Below are 17037 nucleotides of genomic sequence, written 5' to 3'. Positions count from 1 at the left end.
TGAGGACCAGCAATCTGTATTTTAATAAGCTCTGCAGGCAATTATGATGCATTCTAAAATTTAAGAACCACTGCTCTAAGGCACAATTTCTTTATCAATGCCCGTAGCACTTTTTACATACCTGTATTATTTACTACATTATTTCATAACCATGTTTACTTATTCATTTATCCATCTACTTCCCTAAATTTTGAGTCCTCAAAGTCAAATACAATAGTTTTTCATCCTAGCACCTGCCATAGTGTCTGGCACATAGGAAGTGCTTGATAAGAATTCAGCGTACTAAAACATACTCCTCTCCCCTCTAGGATTCAGTCCACTTAGAGTACATACAAACATAGGGCTGATAATCAAATGATGTCCAAGGCTCTACTCTTAAAGGCTAACATGTACCACACAAACCAAAAGCATGCACACAGACAATACCAGATGTTGGCAAGAATGCAGAGAAACTGAATCTGTCATGCATTGCTGATATACCTCCTCTGGAAAACACTTTAGCAGTTTCTTATAAAATTAAACATACACTCACTGTGTAATTTAGCAATCACACTCCTAGGTATTTACCCTGGAGAAATAAAACTGTATGTTCACACAAAAACCTGTGTGCAAATGTTTTTACCAGCTTTATTTGTATTAATAGTAAAAAAAAAATTGGAAACACTAACAATGAACTATCCAAAAAAGAAGTCAAGAAAATAATCTCTTTTACAATAGTTTCCAAAAAAATTAAAACTTAGGAATAAATTTAACCAAAAAGGTGAAAGATCTGTACATTGAAAACTATAAATCACTGATGAGAGAAGCTGAAGATGACCCAAATAAATGCAAAGATATCCCATGTTCATGGATTGAAATAATTAATATTATTAAAATATTCCAAAGCATTCTACAGATTCAATACAATCCCTACCAAAATTCCAATGACATTTTTCACAGAAGCTGAAAAAAAAATCCCAAAATTCTTAGGAAAACACAAAAGACCCCAAATAGCCAAAGCAATCTTGACCAAAAAGAACAAAGCTGGAGGCATCACACTACCTGATAAAGAAAATGTGGTATACATTTACAATGGAGTACTATTCCGCCTGAAAAAGGAGGGAAATCCTGTCTTGCAACAACATGGATGAACCTGGAGGACACTATGCTAAGTGAAATAAGCAAGACGCAGAAGAACAAATATTTCATATTACATGATCTCACTTATATGTGAAATCTAAAAAGTTGAACTCATAGAAACAGAGAGAAAATGGCAGTTGCCAGCGACTGGGGTCAGGGTGGAAGGTGGAAATAGGGAGATGTTGGTCAGGTCAAAGGGCACAAAGTTTCAGTTAGTATGAATAAGTTCTAGAGAGGTATTGTGCAGCATGGTGACTACAGTTAGTAATTGTATATTGTATACTTGAAGAATGCCGAGAGAGTATATCTTAAATGTTCTTAAATCCATAAGGTGATGGATATGTTAATTAGCTTGACTTAATCACTTCACAATGTATACATATATCCAAACATCATGTTGTACACCATAAATATAAAATATTTGTCAATTGTACCTTAATAAAGCTGGAGGGGGGACTGGAAACAATCCAAACGTCCTTCAACAGGGGAATAAACGGTGCAACATCCACACAATAGAGTACTACCCAGCAATAAAAATGGAACAAAGTATTGATACGTGCAACAACTTGGATGGATCCCAAGGGCATTTTACTGAGTAAAAACTGCTGATCTCAAAAGCTGACACATTGTATGATTCCATTTATACAGCATTCTCAAAAGAAAATTTATCATGATAGAGAATAAATCAGTGGTTGCCAGGAGTTAGGGCGGGGGAAAGGTGTGACTATAAAAGGTAGTGTGAGGAAATTGCATGTATGTGTGTGTGAGAGAGAGATGGAACAGTTCAGTATCCTGATTCTGGTTGTGGTTACAAGTGATAAATTTCACAGAACTATACACACACACACACACACACACACACACAAAGAGTGCACGTAAAAACAGGTGAAACTCAAATAGGGTCTACAGTTTAGATAATTGCATTGCACCAGTGTCAATTTGCCTGTTTTGATCGTGTACTCTGGTTATGTAAGATGTTACTGGGGAAAGCTGGATAAAGGGTACTCGGGAACTCTCTGTACTCTTTTTGCAACTTTTTGTGAATCTTAAATCATTTCAAAATAAAAATTTTTTTGAGAAAAAGAAAGTACAGGGATTTCTGATGAAAACTAAATTAGAAAGCATGGCTTGACATAATGCTAAGCCAAGGAAGTGGAAAGCTCACTGCCGGTGAGGAGGAAGGAGAAGCTGTAGAACGTAGCCCAGGCCTGCTAGCCTCCCTGCTGTCTGACTGGTCACTCCTTGCCCGGGGAAGGGGAAGAGTGAGTGCTGGACTGGAGAAGGAGGTGGAAACTTCCTTCCCAGAAGCCTCCCACATGGAGAGAGGGGGAGGAAAATCTTTCCTCAATAGGCCTAGGAGGTGAAACAGAGAGAAGGGGATAAGGGTTCCTCCGTACAGTGTTCATGAAAGGTTCAGTATGTGAACAGTGAAAGATTAAATGGTATAGGAACTCAGGCTCTCGGATCAAACCCCACCTCCAATCCCAGCTCCATCACTGACTAGTCATGTGGCTTGATCACTCTGTTGAATGTTGCTAAACCCTGTTTCCCTGTTTAAAAACAGGAGTAATGATACTACTTATCTCAGAATGCTGTGAAGATTACATAAGATAGTGTATGCAGAACACTTAGCAACTGCTTAGCACATATTAAATATATAATCAATGTCAGCTACTCTTTTTAATATTATTCTATCATTACCAGTATTCTAAAAAGTAAAAAAAAAAATTACATGCAGATGATTCTGACTATAATATATACATTTTTTTGAAACAGGGTCTCACTCTGTCACCGAGGCTAGAGTGTAGTGGCCTCATTGTAGCACTGCAGCCTCAAACTCCTGGGCTCAAGTGATCCTTCTGCCTTAGCCTCTGGAGTAGCTAGGACTATAGGTGTATGCCACCACACCTGGCTAATTTTTAAATTTTTTGTAGAGACAGGGTCTGTGTTGCTCAGGCTGGTCTTAAACTTCTGGCCTCAAGTGATCCTCTCACCTCTCCCTCCTAAAGTGCTGAGATGATAGGTGTGAGCCACCACATCCAGCCTATAATGCAATTTTGATGACTCAAAGGGTCTTCAGGATCCTTCAGTACTTTTCCAAATCATAAAATCAGCACTTAGTCCCCATAGGTGTAAATACAATTTAACTTAAAACATTAATAAGTTGTTACTTTCTATTACATGTCTCTTATGTGCTTTGCACTTGGCATACATTATCTCTAACCTTCATAGCATGAAGGATAAAAATTATTTTCCCCATTTTCAGATGAAGAAACTGCTTCAGTGTGGTTAGGCAAATCACCCAACATGCATAGCTAGTAAAAATCTAAGCAGTATGATTTCAAAACCCACACTCTTTCCACTACACCATGTCACTTCAGTGTTAGTCCATGAAAGATGCTTAAACACACACAAACACAAAATTAGTTCTTTTTACATCAAATTACAGGTCAGACTATACAACTGCTGTCACAGCCTGGAGCAGACGCTTCCAGGCCATTGTGGGGGCCAAGACTTAGAGTCACTAGACAATGACAGAAATCAAGTACCCAAAGCCGATCATAGCAAGAATTCAGTCTGGAAGTTCCAGCCAGTAGGTAAATCCAGGAGGCATGCTGGGAACTGTGCCAAGGTCCAAGGTCCAAGGTCCAAGCCAGCCATCGGAATCTGAAGGGGCAGGCGAAACCCAGCAGAAGGCATTGCGGGCTCTGTGCACCCCAGGGGACTCGAGACTGCCTCTCTGTCTCCTCTTGATCATCAAGACAGTGTCTTGATGACACTGCCAGCTAAACAGCTAAACAGGGCCTTTGTGGATCCTTGGTTGAGGAAGCAGCTGAAAACCCTTGGCCTACCAGCACTACCACAGAATATTAGAAACCAGGCCGCAGGCAGAGGTTCATTAATCAGTAGGATGGAAAGAGAGTCCCGGGCAGCTGGGGTGTAATAGTGCAAGTGAAAGAACACTGGAGGAAACCAGGAATCAGGACATCTGGATTAGCTGTCCCAATGTGGTCGCTGTCTGGCTGTAAAACCACATGCAAGTTCCTTCATCTTAAAACAAAGGAGGAGGTTCACATCACCGTTTTCAAACTGCGCTCCTGAGAACGCTGGGACTCGAGTCCTGCCCTAGGGAACTGTGGGGGCACAGAGATGGGGAGCAGGCAGGTCCTGCCTTTACAGCATCTTCCTTTGATCTCTTCCGTGTGCTGAACCCTCCAATTCTAATGATGTATCCAGTTTAGCAAACATTTAAGAAGTTTCTAGTAGGTTCAGGGCCTCAGAGAAGGTGCTGATGGGAACAGTGCTGATTCAAACGCAGTCCCAGCCCTGCAAAGTCCCAGAGTCTGGCCTGGTGGGGAATGGTTCTAGCAGCTGCAGTTGTTCAGAATTCCTCTCTCGTTCCAAGATACACCAAGGCCCACTGTTCTCCTGCCACTAACCTGAGGATGAGAAAGGGGGAAAGGAAACCTCCCCAGTATAGCAGGCAGTCTTTCATGCCTCAAAGGGATCCATTTACATGTCACCTGGTAGCTGATAATATTCTGGTTTAGCAGAGACTCCCGGTGATTGGATGGTTCTAGGGCCAACTGTGCTCGTGCTTTATGCCCTACTTAAAATCAGGGCATCTGCTCTGCCCTTTTGGAATAGCTACAAGTCTCCTGCTAGGAATTGCTCAAGGCCTTTTCCTGCAGCTAAAAGGAGAAAGGAAGTTGAAATCACTGCCTTATAAATTACAACACATGTTGTAACCCTAGGGTCTGAGGTTTTAGGAGAAAAGAGGATTTGTGTGTGTTTCTGGTGTTTTCCCCCTAGCATTTAAAAGCAAATTTAAAATAGATTACAATTGCATGAGATATGGCAAAAATATATTTGGAAACTTATTGTTTAAAAAATCAATGTGGAATGTGGACATAATACTCCTAAGAAAAGCCACACAAGCTTCCTTTCCACTAAGGGTACCCTTTGGGGTTTTTCCCCCTCCTGCTCGCCAGCTTATCTGGAATTTATCAGTATGCTTTTTCACTTCCTAAACTTGGGCCATTATAATGAGGTAATGGTCATTTGGTCTTATGTCTAAATTTCCATATTTCAGCTTTTAAATAGTTGTAAGGATGCATTTTTAAGTTGATACTTAGGCCTGTTTATAGTCCAATTGCACTATGAATTCTGAAATTTGTACATGTCAATTAACATGTATATTCACATATTAATGTCCATAATAGACATACATGCATATACATAGACTTTGTTAAATAGCCCACTACATACTGAGAAAACAACTTTAATATTAAATTAGAGGCCGGGCGTGGTGGCTCACGCCTGTAATCCTAGCACTCTGGGAGGCCGAGGCGGGTGGATCGCTCGAGGTCAGGAGTTCGAGACCAGCCTGAGCAAGAGTGAGACCCCATCTCTACTAAAAATAGAAAGAAATTATATGGACAACTAAAATATATATATACAAAAAATTAGCCGGGCATGGTGGCGCATGCCTGTAGTCCCAGCTACTCGGGAGGCTGAGGCAGTAGGATCGCTTAAGCCCAGGAGTTTGAGGTTGCTGTGAGCTAGGCTGACGCCACGGCACTCACTCTAGCCCGGGCCACAGAGTGAGACTCTGTCTCAAAAAAAAAAAAAAATATATTAAATTAGAATGTTATTCTATTTTAAAAGAAGAAAAGAAAGAATAAGAAAATTGTATCTGCAGTGAAAAGATTAGAAACCAAGGGGTGAGTGTCTTAATGAGCTGAGGGCAGACATGATATCTCAATTGCCTTCCTGTCTCCAGTTCTTAATACCTTGGCAAGTAGATATTTAGGAATTGTTGAATTCACATTTGACACATAGAGATCATTAAAGAGATAACTAAATAAAGCATGGGAACACTGAAGTCATCTGCTAAAAGGGAATTGGGGGGCAGGAAATTTAGCAAGTTTTCTTTTGCACTTAATAGCTAACTAAATATTTTGTTTGTTTGATTGGTTGATTGGTTGGGATGTAAATTCTACTGCATCTCTGGTAACCAGGTCAGCCTGCTGTTCCTGGTTAAGGAAGAGAGGCAGAAATGCAAAGTGTGACTGGCTTATTAATGAGCCAGGGTGGGGGAAAGAAACTGGCCTCTGGGATAACTTGAGAAGGGAAGAACTAGAAGGGACCTTCCAATTAACCAGGTCCCACCATTGCTAACCATCCAGCTATTCTGTGGGCGGAATGTCTTTGCTCTTCCCCGTGCTTTCCACCTTCAGCAGCTGTGGCCTGAACTGACAGGATGGGGGGAGGGAACTCACTCTCAAGCACTAGAGGAAAGTAAGCGAATTTAGAGAGGCCAGGCCCACCCAGGACAAGAGGTAGTGCTGAGTGTTTTGGCTGATGACAAAACAATTTACTAGCTTCAAGGATGTAAAAAGAAGGCATGCTTCCTAGCCCAGCTGCAAGCAGCAACTCAGTCCAAGATCAGCAGATTTTCTGAAGCCCGGGAGTGGGATGCATGTTGTTAACGTCTGATGCAGATGTCCGCTGAGAGTCTGTAATCTGTGTGGCCGTGAAGATGAGTTCTCATCCATCAATTGCTCGACATGGGCTGTCATCATATCTCTGGGCCTGCATGGCCCTCTACACATGATGTAAGAGACATATTGGAAAAAGAATTTCCTAGGGGAATTCTCCAGGAAGAAGTCAGCCAATGGAAAGGAATCTTTCGAGTGGCCTGATCTTATTGGAGACAAGTAAACATACATGTGCATCTCCATATGTGAATATACACTGCCCCAAATGCTGCACTTTCCTAGAAACAAAGAAAATAAGAGAGCAAAAGCTTCACAAGCATCCTGTTAGGATCCTTTCTCTCATTTATTTGTAGACTCTTTTCAGCACTATGCTGAGAGGGGAAGCAAAGGAAGGGCTCACCCAGACAGCAAAGTTTTTTAGTGAGGGTTTAGGGTGTGGAGATTTGCTAAGTGGTCAAAAAAAACCCAGTGACTGTGGAAGTCCACAGCACTCAAACCCCCACCCCCGAGGATATCTCTGGCTCTTTTACATCCAGTAATGTCAGGGAATTCTTAGCTATTCCAGGAGGGACCACAGGGATCCCCCTGAAACTACTACCATTACCCAGAATGTACCGCTTTTGTCTTAACAAACAGGCATTGAACCAGCTCATGACCCTCTCTCTCTGACTCTCAGGTATCTCTGGTACTGTAGAGCCATTTGGCACACCTGCCTAGCCCTCATCCTTCCATCTAACAGAGGAGCGCTTTGCCAGGGAAAAATGAGACTAGGGAAGAGGACAAAAAAGGAAGAAAATATTAGGCTTCCAGTTCCATTAAAAATTCATTCATTCATTCATTCATTCAACAAATGGTTATGCAACACTTACCATTTTCAAAAGATTGTGCTAGGGGCTGGGTTATAGACAAATAAACAGCTTGGCTTTTGAGGAGTAGAAACTGTCATGGGACTAACATAGAAAGGTGGTAATATAACATAACAATTGTATGGATGCACATAGACCCAGGGGTGTTATAGGGACATAGAGGAAGCACCAGACCTAGACTGAGGGCATCATCCACACAGATACATGCTGTCATTTCTTTGAATCCAATGAGTTGAGTTACTCACTAAGAGCATATGAAGAAATACCTCATAGAACAAATAAAAAGATTGGTGGCACAGTAAGCTTATGTGATTGATGTTGGAGACCATCGATTTTGGTGGCAACAATCTGCAAAGTTGTATAATTTTCTCCTGCAGCATTTGGCTGCCTGGATGTAAAAGCAGATGATGGATTGTAATTCTGATCTGAGTTTTATTGGGCAGATGCTGCAGAAGGGTTTTTTTGGAAAGGGAATTGGGTGTTATTGAGATCAACAGTTCTGATGACCAGCCAGAGGTTTGAAACGGATAGAGAAAGGAAGAGACTGATAGACTGTGGGGAAGCAAAAAACCAAGTAACTAGAGATGTAGGCTGTAAGCTGTCAATAAGGAAGTGAGTTAGGAGTGAGCACACAAGAGAGTTGGAGGCTAGGAGACTCATTCGTTCACTCCTCAAGTGTTTGCTGAGTGCCTCCAATGTCCAGGTAGAGTTCTAGTGCTGGGAGCACATCATGAATAATCCTAATTAGAAGGAGAAGACAATAAACGATAATAATAATGCACAAGTCCATTATTTAATATATTAAAAAGTTTTGAGTACTATGGTGGGATAGAGAAGGAGAGAATAGAGCAGGATAAGAAGGATTCAGAATTCTGGGGGAATAGTATAATTTTAAATGGGGTTGTCATTACAGCCCTGCTTGAGAAAGTAACATTTGAACCAGAAATCAAGGGAGAAAGAGAATGAGCCATGCAGACACGTGGATTGAAACATTCCAGGCAGAGAGAACAGCCACTTCAAAGCCTTGAAGTATCTGAGTGCCTGGTATTTTCAAGCAACAGCAGGGATGCCGAGTGGCTGGAGTGCAGTGGGCATGGGGAAGAAGTAGGAAATGAGGTAGTGAAATAATGGGGACCAAATGGGTAAGTTTTGTAGACCCTGGTAAAGATTGGCTTTTCCTCTCAAAAATGGAGAGCCATTGTGGGGTTTTGAGCAGAGAAGTGACATGATCTGATTTATCTTTAATGGATCACACTGGCTGCTATGTTGAAAATAGACCTTCAGGAAGTTCCAGGGTAGAAGTAGAGAGACCAGCTAGGAGGCTGTTGCAATAATCCAAATGAGAAATGCAAAGTAAGACTTTGATCAGGTGGTGGCAGCAGAGGTGGTGAGAAGTAGTTGGATTATTTCAAGCATAGAGCCAACAAGATTTCACAACACATCAAATGTGGGTGGTGAGCTAGAGTCAGGATGACTCCAAGGTTTTTTGATCCAAGCAAACAGAAAGACGGCCTTGACTTGCCATTATCTGAATGCAGGAAGAATGTGGGAAGTTGAGGGAGAGGACTAGGGGTTACATTTTGGACAGATTGTAGTCAAAGAGTAGAATATTGGTGTTCATTCCTGAGGTGGATCCATTCTGAATGATCCTGAGACCAGGGTGTAACCCGGCGATGGGCATCTCTCTGAAGTGGAATAAGGTGAAGTCATTACGATTAAAGAATTTAGAACTCTGGAGATTGAAAGGTTAACGAAATCTCCTAGGATAGTCTATTATGTTGGTGGCCTAGGCAGGAGACAAAGGAGCAGGGCCAGCCCTTACCATAGAGAGTTGAAATGCAAATGGCTAGAGGTCGCATTAATATTAGTTTAAGGTGTGCAGAATTTGAATTGGGTTCAGATTGATTAATACATTAGAAATAAGCGAGATGGCAAAATATCAGATTTGCTGAAACATATCAGATAATAGGATAAAGCTGTTTGGAGGGTTTTTTTTTTTTTTTTTAGATAGATTTATAATCCCATTGTAGCATGGATCAAAAACAGTGGATTGAAAATAAATTTTCACAATTTAAATCTTAATTTTATTAAAAATATTTTTAGAAAGACATTCATATTTAGTTTTAGATATGTTAAAACCCAATATCAATTCATGCAGCATTTTAGAAAGCATGGTCCTGTGACATCTTAGGAAAGTTTTCTGTTGGTCACAGCACATCAAGAAGTACCTTCTGCCCCACTTTCAGGCCGTGTTTCCAAACTCAATAACCTCCAAGTTCAGAAACCAATACTTGATAAAGATTTTTAAAACCTAATAGCATTGAGCTGGTGGATGACACTGAAGTGTCTGAAGGCCGGGCGTGGTGGCTCACACCTGTAATCCTAGCACTCTGGGAGGCTGAGGCAGGAGGATCACTTGAGCTGAGGAGTTCGAGACCAGCCTGAGCAAGAGCGAGACCCTGTCTCTACTAAGAAAAATAGAAAAAAAATTAGCCAGTCAATTAAAAAAAATAGAAACAAAAAATTAGCCGGGCGTGGTGGCTCGAGCTTGTAGTCCCAGCTACTGGGGAGGCTGAGGCAGGAAGATCACTTGAGCCCAGGAGTTTGAGGTTGCTGTGAGCTAGACTGATGCGATGGCACTCACTCTCGCCCAGGCAACAAAACGAGACTCTGTCTCAAAAAAAAAAAAAAAAGTGTCTGAATTCACTGAAGACTATTGAAATGATAATCCAGGGTTATACAGGGTCTGCAGCTGTAGATGGGTATTTATCTAGATGTATTGAGACCTTACTTGAGAATAGAAAAATCAAGAACGCTCTTGCCTTACATTTTCAGTTAATAAATGAAGAGGAGGTGATAATGAAATAAATATATAATACTTAAAAAAAAAAAAACTCACCTTATTTCTGACTGCTGCTAACCCAATCCAGGCTTTTAATGTTTTATAAATGGAACACAAGTAATCTAGATGGTACTGGCTATTTATAATTAAGTATAGAATACTTAAATCTACTTTCTTTGTGGAAATTATGTGTGTTTGTGGCTGATTAAAACATTCAACTCTGTAGGCATTATCTTTTAGTTCAATAGAAAAATATAAATGACATTGGTGGTTGAATTCCTACCAAAGTGGCGAAGACATTTCTCTCCAGACATATATAATTCACCTGCTGAATTGGAGATGATTCACCTTTTAGTAACTTCACAGGTGTTAACATGGCCAAACAAAATAGAGAAATCATCTTTTATTCATTTTTTTTCCCCAAGGCAAGTTTTCAGTAAAATTGTTCAGGAAAAATATCAAAATATACATATATAAGTCCATAGCATGTCGATTTGAACAATGAATTAACATCAACATCTGAGATGTGAAGGCTATGTAATGTATATTTTGTCAAAAATTGCTAAATTGAGCTCCCCCTAACTAAATCAGAAAGGGAAGGGATTCTAAGTCAGGATTTCATGTGGTACTGCGTCACTCAAAGAAAACCTGATTGCACGGTGGTGTTCAAATAAAATAGATCCAAGAAGAATTAAGAGAAAACCTACCCATCAGTGATCTAGACAAAATAGACATGTGGCTGTGAAACCCGGGCAGTTGCTTGGTGAGGAGGTCACCGTAAGGTATTCATGGCTTATGTGCAGGAACATGGTAGTGGCCAGGGGGAGGAATGGCCTCAGTTATTGGCCTTGCAGGAGCCCACTCCCTGGTTTTGCCACTGCCCAAGCTTCTGACTGCACCGAATTACCAGTCCCAGGTCAGCAGTGCCCTCTGTTCTAAATCAGTGTCAGCACTGGTCTCTTTAATGTGTTACGTCTCTTTAAAAAAAAAAAAATGCTTTGTGAAGCTACAGGTTAGCATACTTCCGTAGTTAATATTCACCATATATTTTCTTTTCTTATGTGGAGAAACAAAGAAACCAAGGAGGAGCACTCCCTGCAAGTCCACAGTGTGAAGACTGAGGAGGCAGACCTGAGTGAATAAGTGAATGGTAGAATAGAGCTTACATTTTGATACAAGAGACTTAAGGAAAGCAGTAGAAAATTGTTCTTTATACATGTAACTCTTTTGCTAAGTGATAAAGCTGTATTAGAAAAGAAAAAAAAAAAACAGGCGTTACAGAGAGTTGAAGGTTACACCAAAAATCTGAAAAGTAATATTTTTGCACCACCTTAGAGTTTGCCAAGAGTTTTGGCACACACCTCATTTGATCCTCACAATAACCCGTGGGGTAGATACGAAAGATATTATCTCCATTTTGCAGATGAGGAAACAGACCCCTGTTTCCTCATCAGATGGGCTCAAAGTCACCCAGCTGCGAGTGGCAGAGTCAGTATTCCCACCTGTCACACCCGACTCCAGTTCCATTGCTCCTAACATGACTGTATCCTGGATAAACACACTGGCAGGAATGGAGAGTTAGAGAAAACTCAGAGGGACTTTGAGACAAGAAGTGAGAGAACTTGGCAATTGATTGCGTGTATCTGATAAAGAAACAGAAGAAGTAAAAGGTAATTCCTAGGTTTCTAAAACCTGGAAGAGGAAGATGGTGAGATTATAACATCAACAGTTAATGTTCACAACATGCCTGCCATGTGCCAAGCACTTTGCCATATTGCACTAAATCCTCATAATTCTTTGGGGAGTGATGAGGGGAGGTATTATTATTATTTTCATTTTACAAAGGGTGTACATAAAAGTTGTTCTCCTTTTTAGAAAGAGAGAAAAAATCTTCTTTCCAAGATGAGGTTAAGCTCAACTGGACTCATTGGCCTATGGTGACAGTACTTGTGGCCTGAGCCCTGGGGCGGTTGTTTAGTCTTCTTGTGTGTATGGAGGTATTGCACTACCAGCCACGAAGTAACCAAACTGGGCCCTGGTGGTTACGACATTTGCAAACCCAGCACTGTCAAACTGCTTGTTTAATGCCTCCTAGCTACTTTGCCTGTCATTAAAATAGGCTGCACTAAGTGGATGGTTTTGCCTTGGTCCTGGCCTTTAAGGTAGTTGGCCAAGTGATCAAAGATATGGATAAGAATGCTTTCCTCCTTAGTTATTATTTAAAAATAAAAGTATAACAAATATATCCCTGCTATATAATCATCAAATGACTATTAGTAAAAATGTTGCATTTATGCAGAGTATACTATTTAGATCAAAATTCTTAAATATAATCGCATTCCTTCTTGATATTTGTTACTTTTAGTTAATCATTATCAGTCACTGCCAGTGTAAGCCCAGTTTTCCCCTTAGGTTAACCAGTTCACCTCCTGAACTTCTGTTGCTGGCCGGGGTTTGTCTGAGACTTTGATCATCTGTGTCTCCCTCTCACCTTCAAACTGCTCTCTAACCTCATTTAAAACTACTTGGAAAGACCTGTCCCCTTTCCGGCTTCTGATCCCTGCTTGCTCTTTCTCTCCTGGTCAAGTAGAGAGAGGAAAACAATTTACATATACGGTGAATAGTGTAAGAAGAAAATCCCAAGCCCCTTTCCAAATAACCATTTACCTTACAGCTCATTTCTAAAGGCTCCAAACTGTCTCTCTGGGTATCTCCCTGCTGGTTATTTGTTCACTGAGCTGCATGTAGCAGTCCCTTATCACCCACAGACTTCATGCATAAAACTCTAACTCTGGTGCCACCTGTTTGTAGGTAGTCAGCCTTCTTTTAAAAGACTTGAAGTTATACAAGCAAGAAGTGCCAGAATTTCATTCTTTTTGAAAATAAATTTAAATAAATCATAAGTTTTCACAGGGCTGCAAAGCAGTTTCTTCCCAAGGCCCTTCACTCAGGGGCTGCATTGGAGACTGTGCTGGTGGGGAAGCTTTGATCTTACAGGTCACTGGCCCCAGGGCAGAGGGCCCTGGCTGTGTCTTTCTTCCTGATCCCCTCTAGGATTGTGAAGATGTCCAGTCCCAACCTGAACATTGTGACTTTACTGGGCAGTTGTCTGACTTATAGCAGTGCTTACCTCTTTGGGATTCAAGATGTTTCAGTGGGGAGCTCAATGGAAACTCTCATTCAGGTAGGTCAAATTTTTAAATTTGGTTTTGAATATAATGTTAAAATTTTGATGTTTTTTTTTAAAGTGTCTAATCAAAGGTAAAAGTTTTGATGATTTTTTAAGCCAGCTGCTCCTGTGGGTGGTGGTTAGCTTTATCCTTGGTGTGGGCACTTTTAGAGGCAATCCCTGGAACACTTAGTGAGGCCCAGCTTCCACCCACTGCCTTCTTGTGGAAACAAGGCTTTGCAGATCAGAGTGTGTGGAGAACCAACAAAGGTTCCTCCTCGTGACTCTTGCTTCTGTCCCCTTCTACCTGTAGACAAGACTGTCCATGCTATGCATCGGGACCTCCCTTGTGTTTGGTCCCATTCTGGGGAAGAGTTGGCGACTCTACAAGGTGTTTACCCAGAGGGTCCCGGACAAGAGAGTGGTGAGTAGGCAGCAAGTTCACAATGCGTGGTTGCAGATGGCAGCTCCACTATTGATTAAAAGCTAGAAAAGTGCGTGCAGATTTCTGGGCCTAGCTCCTTTTAGGACATCTGAAGTTCTTGCTCCTCACTTGAAACCCTGGAATTGTGCAGCCTCATAAAGCCCCAGGCCTGGAGGACTGGGGGTCAGTGCTTTTGGAGAACAGGTCTTTGAACCTGGGCTCTGCTCACACGGGTGTGTGAGCTGGCCAGTACCTGGTGCTGGGTGAGGGAGAACAAGATGCCCAGAGAGACTGTTGCTTGGGACAGTGGTGAGCTGGAAGTGGAGGGAGGGAGAGTGATTGCAGAGAAGCTATAACAAGTAAACAGAGTTATTTCCCTCTCTGGAGCCTAATTCTTTTCTATGTAGAAGGCAGTTCTCTGTACTGACAAGGTGTGCCTAGAGCAGTGAGCAAGGAAGAGCACATCCATTCAGCAGATAGAATCAGAAGTTATGTGGCAGCCAGATCACCTCTGTGGTCCCCAACCCCCAGGCCATAGCCCAGTACTGGTCCGTGGCCTGTTAGGAACTGGGCTGTGCATCACTGCCTGAGCTCCCCACCTCCACCTCCCATCCCCAGTCCATGGAAAAATAGTCTTCCATAGAACTTATGAACCGGGCCACACAGCAGGAGGTGAGCGGCGGGCCAGCAAGTGAAGCTTCATCCATGAAACCAGTCCCTGGTGCCAAAAAGGTTGAGGACTGCTAAATGTCCCTGATATCAGGCATCAAGTTAGCTACATTCCCCCATTTTATCAGGTTCCCTGATAGGACTGGCCAAACCTCAACGCCTGACCATCAGCGAGCGTCTTTGGCTGCACGCCCAGAGGATGCCCAGACCTAATCTATCATTCAGTTGGTGTTTACTGATGGGATTGTTTTTTTAAGCAAATGTTATTGAATCATGGGGTATACTTACCAAAAGCTCAGCTCTGCGTAACTATATGGATGAAGAAGATTGTCTAAAAGGACAAAAAAATTCATCCATCCCTCTGGAACACTGATTGCTTTTTTAAAAAAATAACTTTTTTGAGGTATAATTGACATGCAATGAACTATACATATTTAAAGTATATGATTTGATAAAGTTTGACATGCATATACACCCATGAAACATGGTGTATAATGAACATACCCATCATCCCCAAAAGCTTCCTCATGCCCCTTTGTTATCTCCCTCTCCTGTCCAATCCTTACGTCCCCCTTCCTGACCTCAGGAAACCATTGATTTGCTTTCTGTCACTATAGACTAGTTTACATTTTCCAGAGTTTTACATAAATGGAATAAAACAGTATGTACTCTTTTTTTTGTTTATTTTGGCTTATTTTATTCACATAATTATTTTATGAATATTATAATTATTCATACATGTTGTGTGCACCAGTAGTTAGTGCTGAGTAGCATTCCAATGTGTAGACACGTTTACATATCTGTTCAACCTGTTGGTGGATGTTTGGGTTGTTTCCAGTTTGAGGCTATTAAAAATAAAGTTTCTATGGACATTTATGTACAAGTCTTTGTGTAGACATATGCTTTCATTTCTCTTGGAAAAAGTGGTAAGTGTATATTTAACTTTTTAAGAAACAGCCAGACTGCTTTCCAAAGTGGTTGTACCATTCTATTAATACATTCCTACCAGCAGTGCATGAGAGTCCATTTCCTACACATCCTTGCCAACATTTGATTTGGTCAGTCTTTTTCATTTTAGCTATTCTAATAGATACATGTAGTAGTATCTCATTGTGGTTTTAATTTGTGTTTCCCTAATACAATGTTAAGCATCTTTTCTTATGCTTATTTGCCATCCATATATCTTCTCTGGTGAAGTGACTATTCAAATCTTTCACCCATTTTTTTAAATTGGATTTTTTGTTTTCTTATTATTGAGTTTTGAGAATTTTTTTTTAATATTCTGGATACAAGCCCTTTATCAGACATATGATTTGTAAAGATTTTCTTCCAGTTTGTCTTTTAATTTAAGTATCTTTCAAAAAGAAGACATTTCTAATTTTGATGAAGTCCAATTTACCAATTTTTTCTTTATGGATCATGATTTTGTTATTTTATTTAAGAAATTTTTCCTTCACTTAAGGCCCCAAAAGGCTTTCTCCTATGTCTAAACTTCTAGAAGTTTAGAGCTTTAGTTTTTACATTTAGGTCCACGATCCATTTTGAGTTAATTTTGGAATAAAGTAGGATGTATTGATTGAATTTTATTTTTTTACAAATGGACATTTGATTGTTCCAGCATCATTTGTTGAAAAGACTGTCCTTTCTTCTCTGACTTTCCTTTGTATCTTTACTGAAAATCAGTTGTCCATAGATGTGTGGATCTATTTCTGGATTCTCCATTCTGTCTCACTGATGTGTTTGTTTATCTTGACACCAATATGTATTACCTTGATTACTATAGCTTTTTATTAAATCTTGAAATCAGAGAATATTCTCCAACTTTTTTCTCTTTTAATGTTGTTTGGCTAATTTAAGTCCTTTGAATTTCTATATGAATTTTTGAATCAGTTTGCCAATTTCTACAAAAACTCTTTTGGGATTTTGATTGGGATTGTATTGAATCTATAAATCAAATTGTGCAGCATTGACTTCTTACCAATGTTGTCTTTTGACCTATGAACCCGTTTATTTAGGTTTTCTTTAATTTCTCTCAGCAATTTTTTTATATTTTTCAATATAGGTCTTTCATATCCTTTATCAAATTTATATCTAAGTATTTTATATTTTCGTGCTATTGGACATGTTTTTTTAATTTCACTTTCCAGTTGTTTGTTGCTAATATATAGAAAGATTAATATAGTTGATTTTGGTATGCTGGTCATGTATGCAGCAACCTTGCTAAACTACTAGTTCTAGCAGCTATTTTGTAGATTTTATCAGATTTTTTACATAAATAATCATATAATCTGTGAATAAAGATAGTTTCTTTCCAAGCTCTTGTCTAATGGCACTAGCTAGAAACAATAGTACAATCTTGAACAGAAGCAGTGACAGTAGATATCTTTGTATTATTCTTGATCTTATGGGGAAAACATTCAATCGTTCAAAACTAAGCATAATGTTAG

The 17037-nt window shown here is 40.3% G+C and overlaps 1 protein-coding gene across 2 annotated transcripts in view; it reads left to right on the top strand.

Moving 5' to 3' along the window:
- Positions 1-17037, top strand: part of GPR156 (G protein-coupled receptor 156) — a 58223-nt gene that overhangs the window by 22576 nt on the left and 18610 nt on the right. For both annotated transcript variants that reach the window (XM_069472678.1, XM_069472677.1), the window contains exons 3-4: positions 13383-13512; positions 13811-13921. In XM_069472678.1, coding sequence (XP_069328779.1) covers positions 13383-13512; positions 13811-13921 — 241 coding nt within the window. The remainder of the gene's footprint in view (positions 1-13382; positions 13513-13810; positions 13922-17037) is intronic.

The sequence above is a fragment of the Eulemur rufifrons genome, chromosome 7, assembly GCF_041146395.1.
Source record: "Eulemur rufifrons isolate Redbay chromosome 7, OSU_ERuf_1, whole genome shotgun sequence".
Taxonomy (NCBI): Eukaryota; Metazoa; Chordata; class Mammalia; order Primates; family Lemuridae; genus Eulemur; species Eulemur rufifrons.
Note: the sequence above shows the minus strand (reverse complement) of the source record. Positions and strands in the feature narration are given on the sequence as shown.